Source organism: Cryptomeria japonica, chromosome 3 (genome assembly GCF_030272615.1).
Source record: "Cryptomeria japonica chromosome 3, Sugi_1.0, whole genome shotgun sequence".
Lineage (NCBI taxonomy): Eukaryota > Viridiplantae > Streptophyta > Pinopsida > Cupressales > Cupressaceae > Cryptomeria > Cryptomeria japonica.
The window spans coordinates 375500212-375524355 of record NC_081407.1 but is presented as its reverse complement, the minus strand read 5'-3'; the positions used below and the strand labels follow the sequence as shown (position 1 = coordinate 375524355).

General features: G+C 35.8%; 3 protein-coding genes across 3 annotated transcripts; all 3 read left to right on the top strand.

Moving 5' to 3' along the window:
- Positions 1-6117: 6117 nt before the first annotated feature.
- On the top strand, positions 6118-6800 carry LOC131874182 (uncharacterized). Its single transcript, XM_059217437.1, has 2 exons — positions 6118-6150; positions 6240-6800. The coding sequence occupies exons 1-2, from the start codon at positions 6118-6120 to the stop codon at positions 6798-6800; spliced, it is 594 nt and encodes a 197-aa protein (XP_059073420.1).
- Positions 6801-6830: 30 nt separating this feature from the next.
- Positions 6831-7169, top strand: LOC131874181 (BURP domain protein RD22-like). Its single transcript, XM_059217436.1, has one exon. The coding sequence runs from the start codon at positions 6831-6833 to the stop codon at positions 7167-7169; it is 339 nt and encodes a 112-aa protein (XP_059073419.1).
- Positions 7170-13202: 6033 nt separating this feature from the next.
- LOC131874635 (cytochrome P450 750A1-like) lies at positions 13203-15033 on the top strand. The gene is made up of 2 exons (XM_059218342.1): positions 13203-14128; positions 14267-15033. Exons 1-2 carry the CDS (start codon positions 13214-13216, stop codon positions 14876-14878), a joined length of 1527 nt encoding a protein of 508 aa, XP_059074325.1. The 5' UTR covers positions 13203-13213; the 3' UTR covers positions 14879-15033.
- The last annotated feature ends 9111 nt before the right edge of the window (positions 15034-24144 follow it).

Here is a 24144-nt window from a genome sequence, read left to right as displayed (position 1 = left end):
TTAGAAAGTTTTAATAATGAAAATAGCACTTTAAAACGCCATTGCACTATAATTTAATACATTCAATCTCAATCGAATCAAGTATTAATGGTGCGCATGTGAAGTGCTTTTAAGAATAGTGGAATGGCTGACAACATGGGGTTTTGGAGTTTTCTGCATTGAAAAGTTTGCTTGGATGCTGAAATGAATGCATTTGTTCCGTAGAGGAATTCGTAGATAATGGGGTTAAGGAATTCAGTGATTGATTTGGAGCAACTATCTATTTTATGGAGGTGCAGACAAGGCATTCAAAAAATCCCTGACGGGCATGTAGAGGAGAAAAGTGGTTGTGTTCTTTTATGCCTATATAATGAAGAATATAGCATGGAAAAATATTAGTAGGAAGACAAACTGTTGTGTTGAATACAAGGTGACTTATGTTTGCAGTTTATTGACCTGACCGTTACCATTTTTGTGGGGCGTTTGACATTTACTTGTTGGGCATTTGATGTATTGGTGATGCATGAACAAATTAATGGAATATGGTGAAGGCATGAAACTAAAACTTTTTGTAAACATTGATTTTGTAACAAGCCAAACCACTATAGATGAGGAATAATATAAAATAAAATTATCAAACAAGAACAATTTGAAAACAAAAACATAGATATGTAATTTTTTTTTTGATATATATGTAAATGATAAGCTAAACTTTTTTTTATGCAAGTAGTAATATCAATTATTCATGGAGTACAATGTATATAAACATTTCCAAGTTAACATGAGTACATAATAAATAAAGTATAAGAGGAGTTTAGGGTTCTCAACCTTTGGTAATCCATTAAATTGATTCCTTTATTATTTAAAGTAAGTAATCAAAGGGAAAGTATCATTAGGGCAATTTACCACTCAACCATAGACATGGAAATCTTCTACACATCTTTCTACTAAAAGTGACCTTGCCTTTTCAAGGGTGTAAGTAGGGTAAAAGGTCTAGTGCAATCCAAGGCAAATGTTTTGATCCTACACAACCCTAGTAGGTCACACACTATAGGTTTTGCCTAACTAGTATGGCCTTTGACTAGGTAGTACATCTAGACCATGTGAACCAACAAATTCTTGTAATTGACAGTGTCACCTTGGCCAAATTTTTCATAGTTGCAAGCATAATTTAACGTGTAGTCATTGTTCACCACCCTATTCGGCTAGAGCCAATAATAGGCATTAGTCAACTGACCAATCACAATTGTCTCTTATGCTAATTGCATACTAACTCAAGTTTAGAGGCTCACTTGTTTCTAGGTTTAATAAGTTCTATCTAACCATTCTAATTTTAGGCTTTGTTGTTCTGCATTATTATGGAAAGCTACCATTCACAACATTTTTATATTACTTCAATTGAGTCCACTATTGTAGATTTCAATAGGCACCATATTCATGAACATGAGCTTGCATGCTTTCACCCTCATGTTTACAAATATACACATGCCCTCAACTCTAGGGTTCACAATAGTTATCTTTACTTTTGTTTTGCAACAAGTTCTGTAAAATGAACCTTGACTTACAGCATATGAGTACGTATGCTTGTTATTAAAACAAAAAGATGAAAACACAATGCAAAATTCTTCCTTATTCAATACTTTAAACTAGAAATCCTTCAACCTTTTTTATTTGGTTTATCTTCTTCACTGTTCATTCAAGAACAAGAATGATTAAAGCACAGTGCAACTACTGCATCTTCATAGTTAATCTCTGCTTCTATAAAGACTGTTATAAATCATAAGACTATTTTGTTTAGCTAAAAGAGATGATAATTATTATTTGTTGCTATTATAATTCTACCCATAAGGGCTATATAATTTAAGTTTATTTCTTTCATTATGGTTTAGGACAAAAAAACGTTTCTTATCATTGCCATTATATTAGCTTCTTATTCTCAGAATTAAGACGGTACAAAAGGCAAACCCTTTCTTTAATGAGAATCATAAATGCCTTAGCATAGCTATGCTATTGAGCTTATTACATACTAAACCATAATATTGTTGTGATACAAACTTATTAACCTAAAATGTCAGGTATTAGAATTATTTCCTTCTAACAAGAACACATAAATTTACTTTAATTATTCTTCCTTTTTAATTTCAAAATTCAAACAAAATTTTTAAAATTGGAAACATGGCTTATGTGATTGTGATCCAAGTTGGTTGAGTAGAGTACTTATTCTAAGCCTTCAATATTCCTTTCTTAGCTTTCCATAGTATCCCCAACCTCTATTCTACCAGAGTTTGAATTTCTTCTACTTCTCCATTAGAAAGAATTTACCAAAAACAAGTTATGTGATTATCCTCTATTCAATCTTCTTTCCTTATATAATGTACAAACTTCAAGCTTTTCCCAATTAGCTATAATCCTTAAAAGGTTAAGAATATTTCAATTAATTAATAATAAATTTTAATGAATTTAAAGTCCATTACAGTAAACTATCATTGGATGTGTTGATTATCACTTACAAGAAGTTACAAAATTCTTCAATATATATTTTCATTTTCCTTTTGCCTTGGATTCCATTACCCACATTGTTGGGTTCAACATCTTTTCCATAATATAAGATGTGGTTGAATATACTATGGCTTGGAGCCACCTTGCTTTATGAATATGGCCAATATAAATGTGATTACTTTTAATTATGTAATATGACCAATATATGTATGGTTTCTCACGTATTCTTAAGTATGACCTTTAGCCCTTTTACATGAATAAAAATTGATTCATAAAGTTCACTAGTATCATTTTACAATACTTATATGAAAATGATACACAAACACACAATTAAGTTATATATACACTTGTGTCATATTAACATGTCGCAAATGTATATACATATATATATAAACATGTATATATGTACTCCTTATATTATACATACATAATAATTTTGTATCAAATACATTATATTTAAATTAACTCATAAGTCCAGAATGATTATCAAATCAATTTTGAGTTTGAACTTAGTTATTTGATGCCTTAAGTCAACATCATGAGTTCTATGTTAATAACAAACCCTAACAACTTGAGTGATTGTCTAGGGTTGGCCATATTAGGTACCTAGTTCACGACTCCACATCACTAGGCTCTATCATCAAAAATTGCCATGACCAATACCTAAGTTTTAGAGACTTAGATGGAAACTCAACCCTTCACCTGATTACCTCCATACCCAATGATATTTTCCCTCCCTTCTTGGAGAATGGTGAATTTCTTTCAACCACTAGGTCAAAACAATGAAGTTAGTCTGAAATCCTATTAGTAATTTCAACATGTAAAAATATGAGTAGATAGTAGTATAAAACTTATTGACTTATCAAATAAAAACATCACATATGAAATTGTAAACCATTGTTCAATTGGCATCAACTAAACATCACATATTAGTGCAAATTGAGCATTGAAAAGTATTAGTGAAAGAGAGGGATGTAACACATTATTGAAAGATTAGTGGCTAGATGGAAGCATCCATTAGCAAGGTATGAATGTTTTCTTTTGTTTCGGAATAGATGCAAGAAACTAAGTAAAATATATTTAAATTATGTGTGAAAATATTTGACAGAATAGGACCATTTTGTGAGAAAAATGAATGTTGTTTCTATGTGTGGGAAGTGGGAAGTAATGTAAGGTAGCATGAGTGTTTTTATAGACTCTATCAATAACATTCCAAGCACTATCAATCTTTCAATGATACCATTATAACAAGCAATTTTTACAAAGACAAACAATGTGGGCATGAATTTTAGGGCAGATCAGATGTGGCGATGATAGGTTCAAAAAATACATCTCTAGCATAAAATAATTGGTTGACATGACATGTGCATGAGGCAGGTTTTTTGAAAATAAAATATAATTTATATATTTTCTCTAATTTTGAGTATTCTAATATCTTCAAGTTATAAGATCATGTTCTTGTCATTTTTAAATCGCTTGAATCTAACATCCTTGTTGTTATGTCACCATATGCTTGGACCTACCAAGCCATCATTGCTATAGTTACAATGCCTACCAAGATTCACATGCAACATCAAATGGATAGAGGATAAAAAGGATAAAATCAAATTTTGCAGATAATAGAGGCAGGAGGATATCTATCATCCCAAGCTATCTTATCGATTAGGGATGATTTTTTGGATGAGAAGCAACCTTTTTGTGCCCCTGACGAAAAGAGAGGGCTTGGCATTATGTGTCCTTTCAAGGATCCAAGAAGAGGCAAAATTTCTTATGGGTGCACTTAGCGTCTTCACATTTGGTTGGTAATTTTACAACACTTGAGGAGGGATAAAACACACATGGTGGAGATATGAAATTCCGAAGAAAAGATGTCTCATGTGAAGACATTTGATGATATGTACAACAGAGGAGTGATTGTTTGCGTAGCACTTGAAGAGGTATTAGATACACTAAAAGGAGATGTGATCTTTCAGAGGAAAGGTATCTCGTGTGCCTCACTAGAGGAGGTATTAGACATACTCAGATGAGATGTCGAATTTCAGAAGAAATGTGTCTCATTGTGCATAGATGGTGGGAACAATTTTATGTTCTCTCATGTTGTAGGCTATACAGTCAGGAGATCCACTAATGCAGTTAGTTTAGTGTTTCCTAGGTGAGTGAGGAAGATTGGTGAAGACACTTCATTAAAGTATCAATAAAAGTTATGTTCAACCCTTGCAATGTTCCACTCTAATTTGAATTAATGTTATAAGGAAGTTAGAATTTTACATTAATTAGTATAATTTCTCGATTAATAGTTAAATAATTAATAAAATTAGATTGATGAGTTTTTAGGAAGTTATCCCATAAGAAAAAATAAAACTTTAAAAAGCCATTGCCTTCCAATTTTATCCGATTGAATCAAATTGATTATCAACTTACCTTTTTGCGCTCTCAGAACTTATTATTCTAAAAGCTTTCGCAAAGAAAGGAGAGACCAGTAGGCCGAGGTCGGATGATCAAATCGAGTGGAAAGCTTACATATTGAAGACTGGTTTTCGACAAAGGCAAATTAGTGAGCTCAAATAAAGCTAAAAGGTAAGCGATTTTGTTCATGTCTTTGGGCATTTGGTGTTTTAAATCGATAAATCCATGCATCTTTATGCCCCAAATCTGAGAACAACGCCTGTGAATGAGTGTGAGTTGATATTTGATTTGTAACGAGTGACTAATTATCAATTGAATCTTTACCAATGCTCGACACGAGGAAGGTCAATATATGCATTCGAGGGTTTCAAGATTGTGCGATAATTTATAGAAAAACCCTAGGTTAATAAATAATAGGCAGAGAGCTTTTGTGAAGCGTCTGAGATACCCGATGCCCTAACAGTAGCTTCCATCGCTTTAACAAAATGCATAGTTTTACTGGACCTGTCATGCTTCTTCCTAGTCATCATTATGGGGTATCATATTGTTTGTGCTAATGTTTCTTTGGTTTTGCTTCAAGTGAGTTTAGACATTCCTAGATTCCTATTTTCTAGAGGCTACCTTTCTCAGTTTATCATGGTTCTTTAGACTCTTGCCTTTGTATTTTCAACATGAATTGGTTGAGGAATGATGATGAGATCACTCATTTAACTTCATTGATTAAGTAGTGTCATGGGGGTCACTCATGTAGATTTAAATGTCATTCATATTTTTGATTGACTGATATTATAGTTGTTGTCATGTGATTATTGTTCGAATACCATCATTTATGACACACATGCAGATTGATGTCTTCTTGATCTTAATCATCATCTTGTTCGAGAGGAGATTCTTCAATTACAACATTTTATCAGTCTGAGCTTCAGCTTCAATTTAAAAATACACAACAAATTTAAAAATAATCTTAATGGCCTTGTGATTAGTGCATGCGTGTCTGCCATGGCAACATCCACTACAGCGGTGACCGACCAAAAAACAAACATCCACTACGGCGGTTGGGCCAGGCAAATTTTTAAAGAATCTTAATGGCCATGTGATTTAGCACATGAATATCTGCTATGGTAGCGTCCAGTATGGCGGTTGAGGCGAAGCTCAAGCACCTATTTAAATGGATGAGACCCTCCTTCACTCGGTATCTCTGAAATCGTTAACTTGCTTGCTGTGTTTAACAAGATGAGGGCTTTAACTAGTTTCATTATTCTCATTGTATGTGTTTTTCCTTTTTGTTTTAGAGTCCAACTTAGGTAGTTTGTAAATTTACATTGCTTATGAGTTTCGTTGTTTGGAATTCACAGTCACTAGCGGCGAGCGGAGCTGCACATTTGCATGGTGAAGAGTATCTGCCCACAACACCCATTCCACAACTTGTGCGGGAACTCATCTCACCTGATGATGATGATGATGATGATGATGATAATGATGATGGGAAAATAGCGTTGAATGTGGCCGATGGAGGAATTATTGAAAGTGGACGCGGGGATGCCTCCAAGAAAAGTTGGGACACAAGGCGTTGCGCCGGTGCCTTTGAAACGTTGCGACGTAGCAAAACTTTATGCTCCAACTACGCAAATGCCGATGGATGCAACGTCGTGCACGTTTCTGCTGGAGAAAGATTTGGTGAGAGGAACCAAAGTTTCTCAAACCTTCTTGCGAGAAAGGGAGAGGCGTTTTCTTCAACGCTCCGTGGCAGACCAAATCCCTTTCTCCTCCGACAAACTTCCGTCATGGGCGTGGCTATTAAGGAGACTTTGCAAGCATGCGAAAGACCTGCCGAGGAGGGCGAAAACAACTTCTGCGCAACATCGTTGGAGTCCCTGGTTGACTTGAGCACGTCGAAGTTGAGGAGCAATCGCTAAACTGTGCTAGTCACGAATGTTTCAAAGTTCATGTCAAAATCCGTGAGGCAGGATTATACCATCGTGGGAGTGAAAGACGAGGGCGCAGCAGAGAAGGACGTGTATTACTGCCACAGTAAACAATATGCGTATGCTGTGTACTACTGCCATAAGTCGGCATGTACTTTGGAAGCAGGCAGGAGGATCGCAAGAGTTTGGGTGAAGGGAGAAGATGATAGGACGGAGGAGGCGGTGGCTGTGTGTCACAAGGACACCAGCGCCTGGATTCCCAACAACATCCCATTTAAGGCGCTGAATGTGAAGCCTGGTACCCCCTCTATCTGCCTTTTCGTTCCCCAAGGAGACCACCTGTGGCAGATAGCCGACTGATCAGATCCGCTTCCTTGCTCTCTCTCGTATAAATAATTTGCAGCATAGGGAGTAGCAGGAAATGCTTATATAAGTAGTTTGTTTGTGTGAGGAGCACTAGCTCTCTTTCTGTCACTTCAGTGCTGTGCACATGCTAATTATTAGTTCCTATAAAAATTATGTATTTAACTATATATCATTTCTTTTTTAAAGTTTAGCTTTTCAGCATTGTTTTTTATTTGTCTAAAAATTAATGGTAAACTCCTTAAACACTGATGATCACTAATTTCAACAATAGCCATGAGAAACAGGGACCACAGAAACAATTTCGGGATCAACAAGCCACCAAATGCACGTGTATTACCAGGGTGCACTAGGGTAGAGAACTCAGTAGTTGTGCATCTTCAAATCACTCTCAATTTTTTACGGCAGCTTACTTGGCAAGTCCCCTACTTATAACTAAGGTTTCAAGGCCACATTAGCACGGTTTTTGCCAAGGTGTCCAAAACAACCCAAAAAAAAGTGAGACCAATAGGTGTGCAAAAGGGACCCAATACTTGTGCAGCTGATGTGGCATCACATGATTGGTTGCTTTTTACAACAAATGGTATATTTCATTAAATTATTGGTACTTATCATAGCAATAACAACTTTAAAGTCACAACTAAAATTTGGACATTAAATCAGTAGGTATGGGGGTATTAAATCAACAACTTCTATCACAAGAATTGGAATGTCCTCAACTACTGGGTCCTTTCCCCTAGCTCTCTTTATGTGAGTTTGGCGTGGTACACATGCTAATTATTAGTTCCTAATAAAATATGTTTTCAACTATATGTTATTTCAGTTTTGTTTTTTAGTAGTTGTTTTTAATCTGTCTAAAAATGAATGGTGAACTCCTTAAACACATTTTACATTGGTGATCTTGATTTACATATATTAGTCATTGAAGATAGAAGCGTAAGTTCTTCTGGCAGGGAAGTCAAACTTTGTGCAGTGCTCCATGCACAAATGCTTCAATTTCATTTGTTTTTTGAATCCCTAAGGCAAATATTCCAAGTCACGTTTATCAAGAGTCGAGCACTCAAGGGCCGTGACCAATATATAAATTTTACTATGTTATTATCTTTTCATAAAATATATCTTTGAAGATTGCTTGCACTACATTTTATAATTTTCAAGGATGTAATTTGATTTCATAATTTTAATTAACTAATACAAAATAAATTGATCAGATACTTTGTAAAAATGGGATTATAAATGAATATTAATAAATGTTTTTTTATTTATTCACTTTCCTAACTTCTATTTTGGAGTCATCTTCTACCGAATAAAAGTTCTATTACTGTATAAGTTATATTATAGTTACTCATGAAGACATATTGTCTTTTGTAATACAATTATTTTGTTAATATTTTTGTATGAATTAACTATTATTCTTATATAATTTGTTATAAAAAATATTATTCATATCACAAGATTTATGTGGTTGTTTCTTAAATAGCTTAATTTTAAAATTAATTTCCAGACAAGGAATATTATGTCTAGGATAGTATACTTAAACTTTCTAAATGATAATTTCTAAGTGATAAGTATATTAAACTTTGAAGTTAACAAAATTCTTGATCTAAGGGATTGATGAAGGGCTAGTCCACCCAACACTAAAACATAGTACAATAATCGTTAACAAAACAAAAAAATGAAATAAGGAAAATAACCTAGTTTCAAATTCTTCAATATATTTTTGAGTCATTTTGAGGCTTCTAGGATATTAAAATTTGAGCTTTAAAATTTATAGAAGAAATTTTCTAGGATAAAAAATTTAATATATCCCAAATGATATAAAATATTAAGAGGGTTCTTTCACCATGTAATGTCATAAATTACACCCAATGCAATTTCACATTACATTAGCCTTGCCTTTACTCATAACTAAGATAATCTATGCATCCAAAAACTTAATCCAATCTAGGCATGCATGCTTTTTCAATTTTTATTATTTTGATGCTGACAAAAATCCATTTTCAATTATATATTTAAATTTGAAGTTAATATGAATTGAGATTGATTAATTAAGAATGAAATTGAGGAATCGACAAAAAATGATGTATTAAAATTGATTGAATTGAACTAGAGTTATTTTGGCTTTAATGTAATGTCAATCTTGATTATTTTGATGATGACAAGATCTCTCTCTCTCTCTCTCTCTCTCTCTCTCTCTCTCTCTCTCTCTCTCTCTCTCTCTCTCTCTCTCCATCTCTTTGTTTGTCTATCTCTTTAATCTATATGTCTCTCTCACTCTCTCGCTTCCTCTAATATGTCTCTCTCACTCTCTCTCTTCCTTTTTGTTTGCAAGTCAGTAATTTCTTAGAAATAGACCACTCTCCTTTGTTATTCTACTTAATTAAGATAAAGTATGTCAAAATCCATTTTAAAAATGGATGTGACATTTGATATCCAAATTGGCAATACAAAATGGTCTGCATAACACCATTCAAGATTTGCAAGTCTCTCACCTTGCATGATCATTATTCTAACGCAACTTTGTCATACACATGACTACTAAATTAGGCAAGAAAATATACCATTCAAATCTAGTTTAATAATTAGATTATAAATTAATATAAAATGAGATTGATTAATTAAGAATAAAATCGAGTAATTGAGAAAAAATATTTATTAAAATTGATTAAATTTACTTTTACTTTACTGTAATGTCAATTTTTATTATTTTGTTGTTGACCAAATTCCATTTCCAATTATATATTTAAATTTTAAGTTAATATGAATTGAGATTGATTAATTAACAATGAAATTGAGTAATTGACAAAAAAGTATATATTAAAATTGATTGAATTTAACTAGATTTATTTTGGCTTTAATGTAATGTCAATCTTGATTATTTTGATGATGACAAAATCTCTCTCTCTCTCTCTCTCTCTCTCTCTCTCTCTCTCTCTCTCTCTCTCTCTCTCTCTCTCTCTCTCTCTCTCTCTCTCTCTATTTCTCTATCCATATATTTCACTAATTCTATCTCCCTAACTCTCGATCTATCTCCCTATCCACTTATATCTTTCTATATTGCCCTCTATCTATCTATCTCTCTACCTATCTCTCTTCCTCCCCTCTCGCACTACCCATATATATATATATATCCTTCTTTCCTCTCTCTCTCTCTATACCTCTACATCTCTTTTTTTGTCTATCTCTCTCACTCTCTCTCTTCCTCTATATCTCTACATCTCTTCATCTCTATCTTTCCTTATCTATCTCGCTATCTCTCCCTCTACCTCTCACTATCTCTATATTTAATTCTCTCTCTTATTCTCTCGCTCTATCCTCTTCTCTACCTCTATCTTCCTCTCTCCCCCACTATTTTAAGATATGTTTCCCTTTCTCTTACTCTCCCTCTTTCTAGACCCTCTCTCCCTCTCTCTCTCTCTCTCTCTCTCCATTCCTCTCTATCTATATTTTCTTACACCTCTCTCTCTCCCCCTCTCTACTCTCTCTCCATGTCTCCCTATTGCAAACATAACATGTCTATATGAATTGACCTCATATATTACATAAATATATACCAAAAAAAAACCAAACACCTTTTTGACCTACCTATTGCACACCAAAATGCGATTGCTAGTTTATATGTCTCACAAGAGGGCATGCTGACTTTGAGAGTACACGGAATTGAAAGGCCGCAACTATTCTAGCTCCAAAACAGATCTTTCGTTCAGCATGTTAGTGACAGGTTAGTCAATCGCAGCCATTAATTGCAAAATTGACAGCGTAAAACGCGTGACTAACACACGTGTTAGTCAATCCGTACTGTCTTTTTGGAACTAGAATAGACGCGTGCGAATTGAAAGGACTAAAATCTAGAAGTCAGATGTCCCGTCGGAAATGGCGTTTCAAATGGACAATTTTAATTGCTTGGAATTTATGCACCCGCGAAAGACGCATCAGATGCCACGCTTCACGCTCGGCTTGAATGCCTTTTAGTTTGGAGGATGGCCGACCAATTACAGGGAGAGCTTACTCATTCAATCCTACCTATTTTATTCGTACTAAAAAGGCAGCATTAATATTCAACTGGACAAATCGCTGTACAATAATTCAACCCAAAAAACATTCTAGAAACAGTCTTTATCACAATCGAAAAAAAATCTGATCAGGAAATATATTCCCCAGTGAAGTAAAACTTGTTAACCACGGTTAGACAATTTCACGACAAGTTGCTTTAAGTACATAGATCAAGTATCTGCAATATAAAATGGTCTGCATAACACCATTCAAGATTTGCAAGTCTCTCACCTTGCATGATCATTATTCTAATTCAACTTTGTCATACACATGACTAGTAAATTAGGCAAGAAAACATACCATTCAAGTCTAGTTTAATAATTAGATTATAAATTAATATAAAATGAGATTGATTAATTAAGAATAAAATTGAGTAATTGAGAAAAAATATTTATTAAAATTGATTAAATTTACTTTTACTTTATTGTAATGTCAATTTTTATTATTTTGTTGTTGACCAAATTCCATTTCCAATTATATATTTAAATTTTAAGTTAATATGAATTGAGATTGATTAATTAACAATGAAATTGAGTAATTGACAAAAAAGCATAGATTAAAATTGATTGAATTTAACTAGATTTATTTTGGCTTTAATGTAATGTCAATCTTGATTATATTGATGATGACAAAATCTCTCTCTCTCTCTCTCTCTCTCTCTCTCTCTCTCGCTCTCTATTTCTCTATCCATATATTTCACTAATTCTATCTCCCTAACTCTCGATCTATCTCCCTATCCACTTATATCTTTCTATATTGCCCTCTATCTATCTATCTATCTACCTATCTCTCTTCCTCCCCTCTCGCACTACCCATTTATATATATATATATATATGTCCTTATTTCCTCTCTCTCTCTATACCTCTACATCTCTCTCTCTCTATACCTCTACATCTCTTTTTTTGTCTATCTCTCTCACTCTCTCTCTTCCTCTATATCTCTACATCTCTTCATCTCTATCTTTCCTTATCTATCTCGCTATCTCTCCCTCTACTTCTCACTATCTCTATATCTAATTCTCTCTCTTATTCTCTCGCTCTATCCTCTTCTCTACCTCTATCTTCCTCTCTCCCCCACTATTTTAAGATATGTTTCCCTCTCTCTCTCTCTCTCTCTCTCTCTCTCTCTCTCTACATTCCTCTCTATCTTTATTTTCTTACACCTCTCTCTCTCCCCCTCTATATTTCTCTCTTTCCATCCCCCTCTCTACTCTCTCTCCATGTCTCCCTATTGCAAACATAACATGTCTATATGAATTGACCTCATATATTACATAAATATATACCAAAAAAAAAACCAAACACCTTTTTGACCTACCTATTGCACACCAAAATGCGATTGCCAGTTTATATGTCTCATAAGAGGGCATGGTGACTCTGAGAGTACACGGAATTGAAAGGCCGCAGCTATTCTAGCTCCAAAACAGATCTTTCGTTCAGCGTGTTAGTGACAGGTTAGTCAATCGCAGCCGTTAATTGCAAAATTGACAGCATAAAACGCGTGACTAACACACGTGTTAGTCAATCCGTACTGTCTTTTTGGAACCAGAATAGACGCGTGCGAATTGAAAGGACTAAAATCTAGAAGTCAGATGTCCCGTCGGAAATGGCGTTTCAAATGGACAGTTTTAATTGCTTGGAATTTATGCACCCGCGAAAGACGCATCAGATGCCACGCTTCACGCTCGGCTTGAATGCCTTTTACTTTGGAGAATGGCCGACCAATTAAAGGGAGAGCTTACTCATTCAATCCTACCTATTTTGTTCTTACTAAAAAGGCAACATTAATATTCAACTGGACAAATCGGTGTACAATAATTCAACCCAAAAAACATTCTAGAAACAGTCTTTATCACAATCGAAAAAAAATCTGATCAGGAAATATATTCCCCAGTGAAGTAAAACTTGTTAACCACGGTTAGACAATTTCACGACAAGCTGCTTTAAATACATAGATCAAGTATCTGTAAAAGTCAGGCTACCCAAATATGGCGTGGCTTAATTCCCCTGTAATACAGTTGGGTTTTTCACTCATCTTCCTCTGGATGATATACAGATTTATCACAAAAAATAAGAGAAAGAGCGACAAGGAAGAGTTGGGATTGCCACCAGGGCCACGGCCATGGCCGGTGGTAGGCAATCTCCATCTTTTGGGAAGTCTTCCTCACAAAGCTCTGGCTAAGCTGGCAACCAAGTACGGGCCCATCATGTTCCTACGCCTGGGCTCGGTGCCCACGGTGGTGGTCTCTTCTCCTGCCATGGCCAAAGAGTTTCTTAAAACCCATGATTTGATCTTCGCCAACAGGCCCCCTACATCGGCGGGCAAGTACATGACCTACGAGCGCAGAGACGTGGCGCAATCCCCTTACGGAGAGTACTGGCGGCAGATGAGAAAGCTGTGCACAATGGAATTGCTGACGCCCAAGAGAACGGAGTCATTCAGGTGGGTGAGGGAGGAAGAGGTGTCCGCCATGGTCAGATCTGTGTGGGAGGAGAGCCAGCATGGCGTGCGCCTCGTCAATCTCAGGAAGCACATCTTTTCCGTCTTACTCAACATTGTGTGCAGAATGTTTGCAGGGAGAAGTTACTCCGACCATCAATTGAGCGGAGGGCAGGAGTTTTCACAGATGGTGGCTGAGATTATGCATCTGACGGGAGTAATTGTTACGGGAGACTTCATTCCCTCTCTTGCTTTTCTCGATTGGGGAGGCTACTGCCGCCGCATGCAGGCCATCAATAAGGTATTTGATGAGTTTGCTGACAAGCTCATCGATGAGCACATTGAGCGAAGAAGGGTTAAAAAGTCGGAAAAATCGGACATTGTGGACGTGATGCTGGACATGGCTGAGATCGGAAGTGCGGAGATACAAGTCTCTCGGCTTCACATCAAAGCAATCATCACGGTCAGTAATTTTCATGGACCCTCAGAAACTACTAGCTCTTTAGTATTGTCAAATTGTGGAACTATTCATTTCGTTAATACCCAATTGCCATATTTCTGCTTAGACCTCACTAACAAAACGAGTTCAATTCTTTCGCAGGATATGTTAATTGCTGGAGTAGAGACATCTACCACAACTATAGAATGGGCGATGACTGAGCTGTTGAGAAACCCTCAAGCAATGTCAAGGGCACAAGAGGAGATTGAATTAAAGGTTGGAAGAGACCGTATGGTAAGAGAGAGTGATCTGGTAAGCTTACACTACTTGCGATGTGTGGTGAAGGAAACTCTTCGACTACATGCACCAGCGCCCTTGCTCATGGCACACGAGTCCACCCAGGGTTGCAATGTTGGAGAATACTACATTCCACCAAAAACAAGGTTATTTGTGAATGTTTGGGCAATCGGAAGAGATGAAAGAGTTTGGGAAGATCCTTTAGAATTCAAGCCCGAGAGATTTATTGGCTCAAGCATAGATGTGAATGGCCACCACTTCGAATTGTTGTCTTTCGGAACAGGAAGGAGAGGATGCCCTGGGATTTACATGGGGCTTTCTTCTGTTTACTTGGTTGTGGCTCAGCTCATACATTGCTTTCATTGGAATGTGGAGGGTGATTTGGATATGGAGGAAACGTTTGGATTGACCCTACCAAAGAAGTTTCCTATCTCTGCTTTTCCCTCCTGGAAGCTCACCACTGACAACCCATCATAAGGTTGGATGTACAGTTGGGAGAAAAACTACTAATTGCCATTGTAATTGTGTGAAGGTTCTGCCTCTTCTTATTGGTTAACTATTAGTCAGTCATCTTGTCATTTTAATTGCGCATTTATGTGAAAGGTTTGGTGTACTATCATATCGACATTTAATCAGTTGCAATTGTATGTTTATTTTAAAGGTTAGGTGTACTACTATACATACATATAATCAATCATCTTGTTAATTGTTGGTGAACTATCATATCGACATTTAATCAGTCACAATTATATGTTTATGTTAAAAGTTAGGTGGGCTATCATATCGACATTTAATCAGTCATCTTGTCAATGTAATTGTATGTTTATATGAAAAGTTAGGTTAGGCCCTCCATATTTATGGGGAAAGTTAGTTGAGGCCCTCTCTTGTTGTTGGTTTACTAAATAAAATTAAGGAATGAATTTTTAAATAATATTAATAGAAGTTTCTTCTTTTTTATGTTGGAGTGTTTTTAACTATTTACTATTATCTATTTTAATATGCATGATACAATTAAGAAAAACTATGATTTTAAAATAAATTTAAATTTAAAAATCTTTTAATCTAGTGAGAAACAAATGTCATAGTTATCTTGCTATTGTAATTGCATGTTCATGTGGAAGGTTAGGTTAGGACCTCCATGTTTAGGTGGAGAGAGGTGAGGCCCTCCTTCTTACTATTGACTTAGTAAATAAAATTATTGTAATTGCATGAAGGTTCTACCTCGTATTATTGGTTAACTACTAGTATAGGCATATAGTCAGTCATCTTGCCATTGTAATTGCACACTTATGTGAAAGGTTAGGTTAGGTCCTCTAGGTTTATGTGGAAAGAAATTAGGTGAGACCCTACCTCTTGTTGTTCATTTAGTAAATAAAATTAAAGAATAAATATTTAAATATTATTAAAAGAAGTTTCTTCTTTCTTATGCGGAGTGTCTTTTACTATTGACTACTTTCTATTTTTATATGTAAGTCCTGATACAATTAAAAAGTATAGGATTTCAGAATAAATTAAAATTTAAAAATCTTTTAATCTAAGGGAAAACAATTGTCATCTAGAACCAAGAGGCATGGTAGGAGCAAATGAAAAGACTAGTCGAAAAGTGGAATCTCATTAGGGACAATTAGGTTGTTGCTTAGGTGGTGAGATTGTGATGTTGTTTTTTGCTATTAATATAGTTTAAGATAGTTCTATTTGTTTTAATTTTTGGTTTATGATGCTCATTATTAAGTCTCTAGGCTTATGGTTTATTAGGCTTGTGAGACCCCTAAGACTCTTATTATTAATTTTGAATCTGGGAACTGTTGTTATTGTCTACTTTACTCAGTTATTTGTTAGTTTAGTTAGTCCTTATTGTAGGAAGTATGGTAGGATTAATATGGGCTACTACTTTAGTCTATATATTTTTTATTACTTCTGAAGGCTAGCATCTTTGTTCTATGTTGGGTGCCTAGCTATGTGATGACTGGGGTTGTTTTACTACTCTTTTTTTATTGTTGTTGTTTTGTAATGGTTCGGGGCCCTTTCCCTACTAAAGTAATAAAAAACAAGTGTCATAGTGGGAATACTTGTCTTTGTAGTATTGTAATAAAATTATTTATTATTGTTTCGGAGGCAAGTGAAAAATGTGCTGACTAGATTTCCATACCTCGTTGCAATTTTTATTTTTTGTTTTTGGATTCAACTATGTAGGATTTTTTGCATCAACTTTTTGGATTACACCCTGTGATCCATCATTAGGATTTTCTCTCCTAGAGCTCTCTCATCTTGATGATGGATCAAGGAGTGTGATCCAAAAAATTGATGCAAAAAATCCTACACAGTGGAATCCCGAAACAAAAAATTGGAAAGGTTATAGCTTTTAGATTTGACCATGACCCCAAGCATGAATTGTACTAGGTGCAACTATGACTAAGGGTTTAAAATCAAATTATTCCTTACAATAAATAATTCATTGATTAGTTGATTTTAAATTTTATAGAAAAATTGCTACAAGCATAGTCAAAGTTGATTAAATTTGATTAATTAGTTTTTGATTAAGGTAAAAAAATGTTTTTAATGGACCTTAAACCCTTTAACAAAATGTCTAAACTAGATATATCATATTATTTGATTAATTAGTTGATTAGTTAAAATCAACCATTATTTGATTAATTAGTTGAGTTTAACTTTGATAGTAAATTTCCTAAAAGTGAATTGAAGTTCATTTTGTCAAAATGAAAATTTCAATACAATAGTACAAATCAATGCAACAACAGTATAAAATCAACACTACATTACATTATTAAATTATAGATATTAAATTAATCTATCTAAAAATTTCAAAAAGATCTATCTTATTTTTTTTTTTAATTTATTGAATAATTTTTTATTTGATTTTTGAGTTATCTAACCATTTTCATTGAATTATTGTAGAATTTGTAGTCAACAATTTTATATAAATATTATTATCAATTATAAATATTTTTATTTCTATTTTTCAATAATAATATAAATATGAATATTATTATAAAAATTAAATTATTTATTTTTCTACTTAAAGTCATTTTAATTATTTGAGAGTTATATTTTTTATAGGTAAGTGCTCCAAGTAATCGGGTAGCTCCCTCTATTAAAAAAAATTGAAACTATATGAAAATTCTATAAGCCATATAAATTTGTATCAAGACAAAGTGACAAAAGTATCTTACCCTAGCCCCAATTTCTACAATTATATCAACAACTTCTTTAAGAATAAACCCCTCGTTTTCATTTAAAAAAGCAACAAATTCAACAATATTGTTTCTTTGAGTCACTCCCTTTCTATATGATTCCTAAGCCTTCTCCGGCTTAGTTTTCTTATTTCCCTCATTCATATACAACAATCCCTATCACTAAATCTCTTCATGGGAGACACCACTACAAATTAATTCATGATAATCCTTGTGCTACTATCCATGAACCTCTGCTAATTTGTAAATCCATTCTTTGGATTTAATAATCTTCATTTTCCAAACTTTGAACCTTATGTTGACATCAATCCTTAAGATAGATCCATCCCTCAAACAGTATTTTGCAATGATTTCTATAAGACCTGGTCGTATAGAAGGGTTTGACCCCACCACTACCTCCTCTTTTTTTCTAGTTTATTTTATTTATTTATTTATTTTTTTTTGGGGGTGGGTGGGTGGTGAACTCCATAATTTGTAATTTTGTTTGCTTGTTTTTTTTTCCTATGTTATGTGACTATTTATTGGAGAGAATGTAAAGTAATGAGACAATCTTTTTTCGATTAAAAGGGGAGATTAAAATAAAGGATATTAAAATCTTTTGGTTTAAAGAAAGATTAATAAAGGATAATCAAAGGTGATCTTATTGAAAGGGTGTGATGGTTTGGAAACCACCCTTTAAAAGGTTATATAAGTCATTTATGTGAGACTTGGAAGGGGACAAAGAGATCAGTCATGGAAGAAGAAGAAGAATAAGAAGAAGGTGGTGGATTGGTCGGCTATGAGGCATTTGGAGAAGAGGCATATAGCACATTCCCAACTCAAGGTATAGCGTACACTCGAGAGTGTCATGGCCAATGTCGTTTTATTTATGTCATGATGGGTTCTCTGTAAGACAGTGGATTTTGTTTAAGAACTAATTACCTTTTAGGGTGTTATAGCCATAAAGGATCCAAGACCATTGCAATCTTCTTAGAGTGATTATTACCATTCAAAATGCTTAAGATTAAGATAAGTTTCGGAAACCTTAATTCTATAAGAATATGGTTGAATTATGTGGCTATGTTATTCAGTTTTGTAGTGTCATAAAATTATGACCCTAGCAATTTACGACTACATTGGGGTCCTCACGCATGCGAACTCGAATCCTCTAGCCTGATCGGAGACCGGAGACTGCTCAACTTGTGAAAACAGCTTCTTCCTTAGGCTCCTCATCACTTTGTCCGTACTCTGCCCTAGAGAAAGGGGTAGGACACCTGGGTGTGATGCCCTTGTCCCCCCTTGGACAGGGGTGTGGCACCCTTGACCCTGCCCTATTTTTAGGTAGGACCTTCCTAGAGCATGCATTGTGGGTTGTGCAGTGAGCAGGAAAACTTCCCAGATGTCGACCCATGATGAAATTCAAATCCACCAACATGTATTTAAGGGGAATTTGTCCTCTAATTTGCATAAGTGGAGATTGCATAAGTCGGATAGGTCAAAGTTGGAAAGATTCAAGTTGCATAAGCGATCAAGCATCCAAGCATTCAAGCATTCTTTTCCAGCATTGAGCATTCTCAAGTCTCCCTTCAAGGCTAGGCATTGCATCAAGTCAAGGATTCAACCATTGAAGAGGAGATCCCTTTCAACATTCAATTCTACACAAGCATTTCTATCAATATTGCTACTACAACCTCCCTGGTTATATCCAAACCGGATGAAGCATTTGATGATGAAGGAAATCTGGTTGTAGAATCAATCGACACTATTGATGTTGATGCCCTGGACATAGAAGATGTCACTCAGGACATACCTTCTGAGGGAACAAGACAGGAGCATCAGGTCGAACACGGCAATGACCAAGGCAAGGACAGACAGGAAGCGGCTAGGGAACAGGCAGAGAAGAAGAAGAGGGATGAAGATGAGGTAAAGCGGAAAGAGGAAGAGAAGAGAAAAGAGGAAGAGAAGAGAAAAGACGAAGAGGAGAAAAGAAAATGTGAAGAGAAGAAGAGGCAAGAAGATGAGAGGAAAAAGAAAGAAGAAGAGGATAAAGAAGAGAAGCGGAAGGATGAGGAAAAGAAGAAGAAGGAAGAGGAAGATAAAGAAGAGGAAAAGCGGAAGGAAGAAGGAAGAGGAAAAGAAAGAAGAGGAGAAGAGGAAGGAAGCTAAGAGGAAGAAGAAGGAAGAAGAAGACAAGGAACATGAAAAGAAGAAGGAAGCAGAGAAAAAGAAGAAGGAAGAAGAAGAAAAGAAAGCGAAAAAGGACAAGATAGGAGAAGCGGAGAAGAGCACACAGATGGAGACTCCGAAGGAAACCAAGAGTCAAGCCAAACTGGCTGATATCACCAGTCCTATCGATCTCCAGTCTGCAAGTGAATCGGAGCTAATGCAAAGCATCAAGGTAGCTCAAGAGTGCCTTGAAAACTTACAACAAAAAAAGGAGCAGGATGTAATCCAAGCTGTTGTGGATACGCTTACCAGTTTGATACTCGATACAAATCTTCCAAACATCGATTCTTCATTAGTTAGACTAAAGCTCCTATGCAAAGTAGTAGATGATCAAGTGCAAAGTCTTGAAGAGGCAGCAGAGGCTAATGTCAAGAAGGAGCATCAAAAGGCTCTTAATATAGCTCTGGTGAAAAAGTTGAATGAACTCCGGTTTGAACTGAAGAAAGAACAAAAGGATATAAGGGACGCTCTAGATGAGGAGAACATGCTACTCAGCAAAATCTGTCAACCCTATCTATTTTATGATGATGTGCTAGCTCAAAAGCAAAAGCTTCAAACAAACTTACAGTCTTACTTCAGCACATTCAAGCTGCCTTATGATTCCTTTGCAACTTATGGGAAAACCATTCATCGGTTTCAGATCCAGTCAGCCAAAATGGAGCAAGAGATCAGCACACGGTCTAGAGATTTGCAGGAGCTACAATTGGTTTTACTTCAATGTCTGCAAATTCTTCAGAAGTGTTATCTGAACCTGGATGCCTTGACAGTTACACAGGAGATGAGCACAGTTGATGCCATGGAAGAACAGGTCTCCCAGATGCAAATAGAGAAAGAAGTGTCCTCCTCCCTACTTGAGTCCTGGTCTCTATCAATGAAGCAATTCTTGCAGGACTATAAATTTGTTTTTGACAAGTACTATTCCTTATTGTCATAAACTTTTATTATTTATATATATATCAAATGGAAATAGGATTGCTTAGTGGTACTTTGTCATTGTTGGCAAAGGGGGAGAAGTATTCTATTTTGGAGAAGTATAGGGGAGAAGTATTTGGTATTTAAAAAATTTTCTATATGCTTTGATATATGCTATCTACTCTGATATATCAATGTTTATGCTCTGTATGCAAAATTGCTATTCATTGTATTGTTAAAGGGATAGTGTATATGCTTAGGGGGAGCAATTTTGCTAATGGCATAATTTTGTTGTAAAACACTTAGATGTCAAAATTTTATTTTCCTAAGTGTTGCCATCAATGCCAAATGGGGAGATTGTTGGCATTCTTGATGTTCATGTTGTGATTGTCATTGATGGACACACACTTGCATTAAGATCCTCTTTATATGTATGAGTTAGAGCACAACTGATATTTGTTCCAACTGATATGTTGCAAGTTGTATTATAGTCATTAGACTATTGATGTTTTGCAGAATGTGTTTATCGGTCTAAAGTGGCATGTTGACCTCAAGCGGTACGAGGGATTAAAGCGGCATAAAACATTTCTACCAGTCTTCATTTTTGATAAACCGGCAACTGGTATTTTGTATGAACCGGTAATACTCTGTGATGAGTTACCAACTGGCATTTTGTGATGAGTTACCAATCCACCGTTTGTTTGACGATGCCGACACTGTAGCGATGCTTTTTGTGACATACTACCTAGTATGTCTAGGTTCATTGAACCTAGGAAATTATAATGCAATCCCATTGGACTGACATGAAATCAGTTTCCTTTATAAGGACATCATGTCTAGGGTTTTAGGGTGTTGTTGTTATTGTTGTTGCGATAGTCGATATAACGGCTAGGGTCTAAGGTGATTGAGGAGTTGGAGAGAATATGAATGTGTAGAAGACTGAAGTAATGCAGGAATGCATTAAGAATGAGCTATCAAGGATCTAATCGAGCAGTCTGTGCTATTAGATAGATCAAACACTTGTTGATTACTCACATCATTGACAAGTCTGTAGCCCTTAACCGGGTAGGCCTAAAAGCCTTTTGTAAAATCTTCTAACAAGGTGGTTCACCTCTGTGAATCTAAAATCCTCTAGCAAGGTAGTCTTTAATCGGACTTATCTTCTAACAAAGATTGAGATTCCTAACAGGATCTGTTCTGGTGAAGAACTTTGTAAGACCTTAACCGGTCTGGTTTCTATTTTGCAGATAGTGACTTGTGAGTTCCATCTCACCATAGTTTTTCCCATTTGGGTTTCCATGTCAAATATCTTGTGTTATGGTTGTATTGCTTTTGTGGGTGAATGCTTTATTTGCATTTTGGTTTGCATGTGTGATAACCAGTCTGTCTGTTAAACTATTTTACCGGTTTATCTTTAGAGTATTTAAGTGTTTAAATGCAGTGTTTTTTGGTATACTAATTCACCCCCCCTCTTAGTATTCATCAAACAGTTCGTCAAGTTTTGACAATTTTTTCGACTCAGGACACTTGAGAGATCGAACAGGTACGGTATGACTCTCGATGTTTCAAGGCTTTGGGCTACACAATAGGGGCAACCCTAGTGTAAACCAACCCACTCGGATGCGCTTGTAACATCGATTTGTGCACACGATGAACCAAATCAATTCTAGCCAATCTTGCAACTTTTCATTGCATGCAACTGATGGTTTTTTGAGTAGGCAAAAAAATGCTAATAATTGAAAATGACTCCGAGTCATCAAAAAATGAAATAGGCCATTGTAGAGGATCGATGCACAACAGGGGCATGCCTAGAGTAAACCTACCCACACAGACGCTCTCATGACATCGGTTTCTGTACATGATGAATCAAATCAATTCTTGCCAATCTTGCAACTTTGCATTGCATGCAACTGACAGTTTTTGCAGCAAGCAAAAAAAAGCTAATAATTGAAAATGGCTCCGACTTGTCGAAAACATAGACAAGTCATTTTAGAGGGGCCTCAGGAGACCCCACACATTGAAATGAATCGACCATATGTGTCCTAGATTGGAAGAAACAATCCGTCAAGTTTTGACAATTTTTTGGACTCAAGACACTTGAGAGATCGCACCGGTACGGTATGACTCTTGATGTTTCGACGCTTTGGGATGCATGAGAGGGGCATTCCTAGCGTAAAAATACCCACCCAAATGTGCTAATGATGTCGGTTTGTGCACACGATGAACGGAATCAAGTCTAGCCAATCTTGCAACTTTGCATTGCATGCAACTGACAATTTTTGGAGCAGGCAAAAAAATGCTACGAATTGAAAATGGCTCCGACTCATCAAAAACCGAGATAGGATATTGTAAAGGAGCCACACTCGACCCAATGGGTTCAAATGGATCAACCATATGTGTCTTGGATTTGAAGAAACAATCCGTCAAATTTTGACAATTTTTTGACTCAGGGCACTTGAGAGATCGCATTGGTACGGTATGACTCTCGACATTCTGACGCTTTAGGATGCATGACAAGGGTATGCCTAGTCTAAAACTACCCACCTAGATGCGCTTGCAACGTCGGTTTGTACACACAATGAACTGAATAAATTCTAGCCAATCTTGCAACTTTGCATTGCATGCAACTGACGGTTTTTGTAGCAGGCAAAAAAATGCTAATAATTGAAAATAGCTCCGAGTTGTCAAAAACCAAGACATGCCATTATAGAGGAGACTCACGTGACTCCATGGGTTCAAACGAATCAACCATATGTGTCCTGGATTTGAAGAGATAGTCCATCAAATTTAGATAATTTTTTGGACTCAGGGCACTTGAGAGATCGCACCAGTACGGTATGACTCTTGACGTTCTGGCACTTTGGGATCCACAACAAGGGAATGCCTAGCATAAACCTATCCACCCAGATGCTCTTATTATGTCAGTTTGTGCACACAATGAACTGAATCAATTCTAGCCAATCTTGCAACTTTGCATTGCATCCAACTGACGGTTTTTAGAGTAGGCAAAAAAATGTTACCAATTGAAAATGGCTTTGACTCATCAAAAACTAAGACAAGACATTGTAGACGAGCCTCACGTGACCCCAGGGGATCAAATGGGACCATATGTGTCCTAGATTTGAAGAAACAGTCTGTCAAATTTTGACAATTTTTTGGACTCAGGGCACTTGAGAGATCACATCGGTACGGTATGACTCTCGATTGCACGATAGGGGCATGCCTAGTTTAAACCTACCCACCTAGACATGATCGCGATGTCGGTTTGTGAACATGACAAACTGAATCAATTCTAGCCAATCTTGCATCTTTGCATTGCATGCAACTAACGGTTTTTGGAGCAAGCGAAAAAATGCTACCAATTGAAAATGGCTCTGACTCATCAAAAACCAAGATAGGACATTGTAGAGGAGC

Coding starts and splice junctions, on each gene's coding strand:
- LOC131874182 (XM_059217437.1), top strand. CDS start 6,118: ATGAGGGCTTTAACTAGTTTCATTATTCTCATT. Junction 6,151..6,239: donor CTAGTTTCATTATTCTCATT/GTATGTGTTTTT, acceptor TGGAATTCACAG/TCACTAGCGGCGAGCGGAGC.
- LOC131874181 (XM_059217436.1), top strand. CDS start 6,831: ATGTCAAAATCCGTGAGGCAGGATTATACCATCGTGGGAGTGAAAGAC.
- LOC131874635 (XM_059218342.1), top strand. CDS start 13,214: ATGGCGTGGCTTAATTCCCCTGTAATACAGTTGGGTTTTTCACTCATC. Junction 14,129..14,266: donor ACATCAAAGCAATCATCACG/GTCAGTAATTTT, acceptor ATTCTTTCGCAG/GATATGTTAATTGCTGGAGT.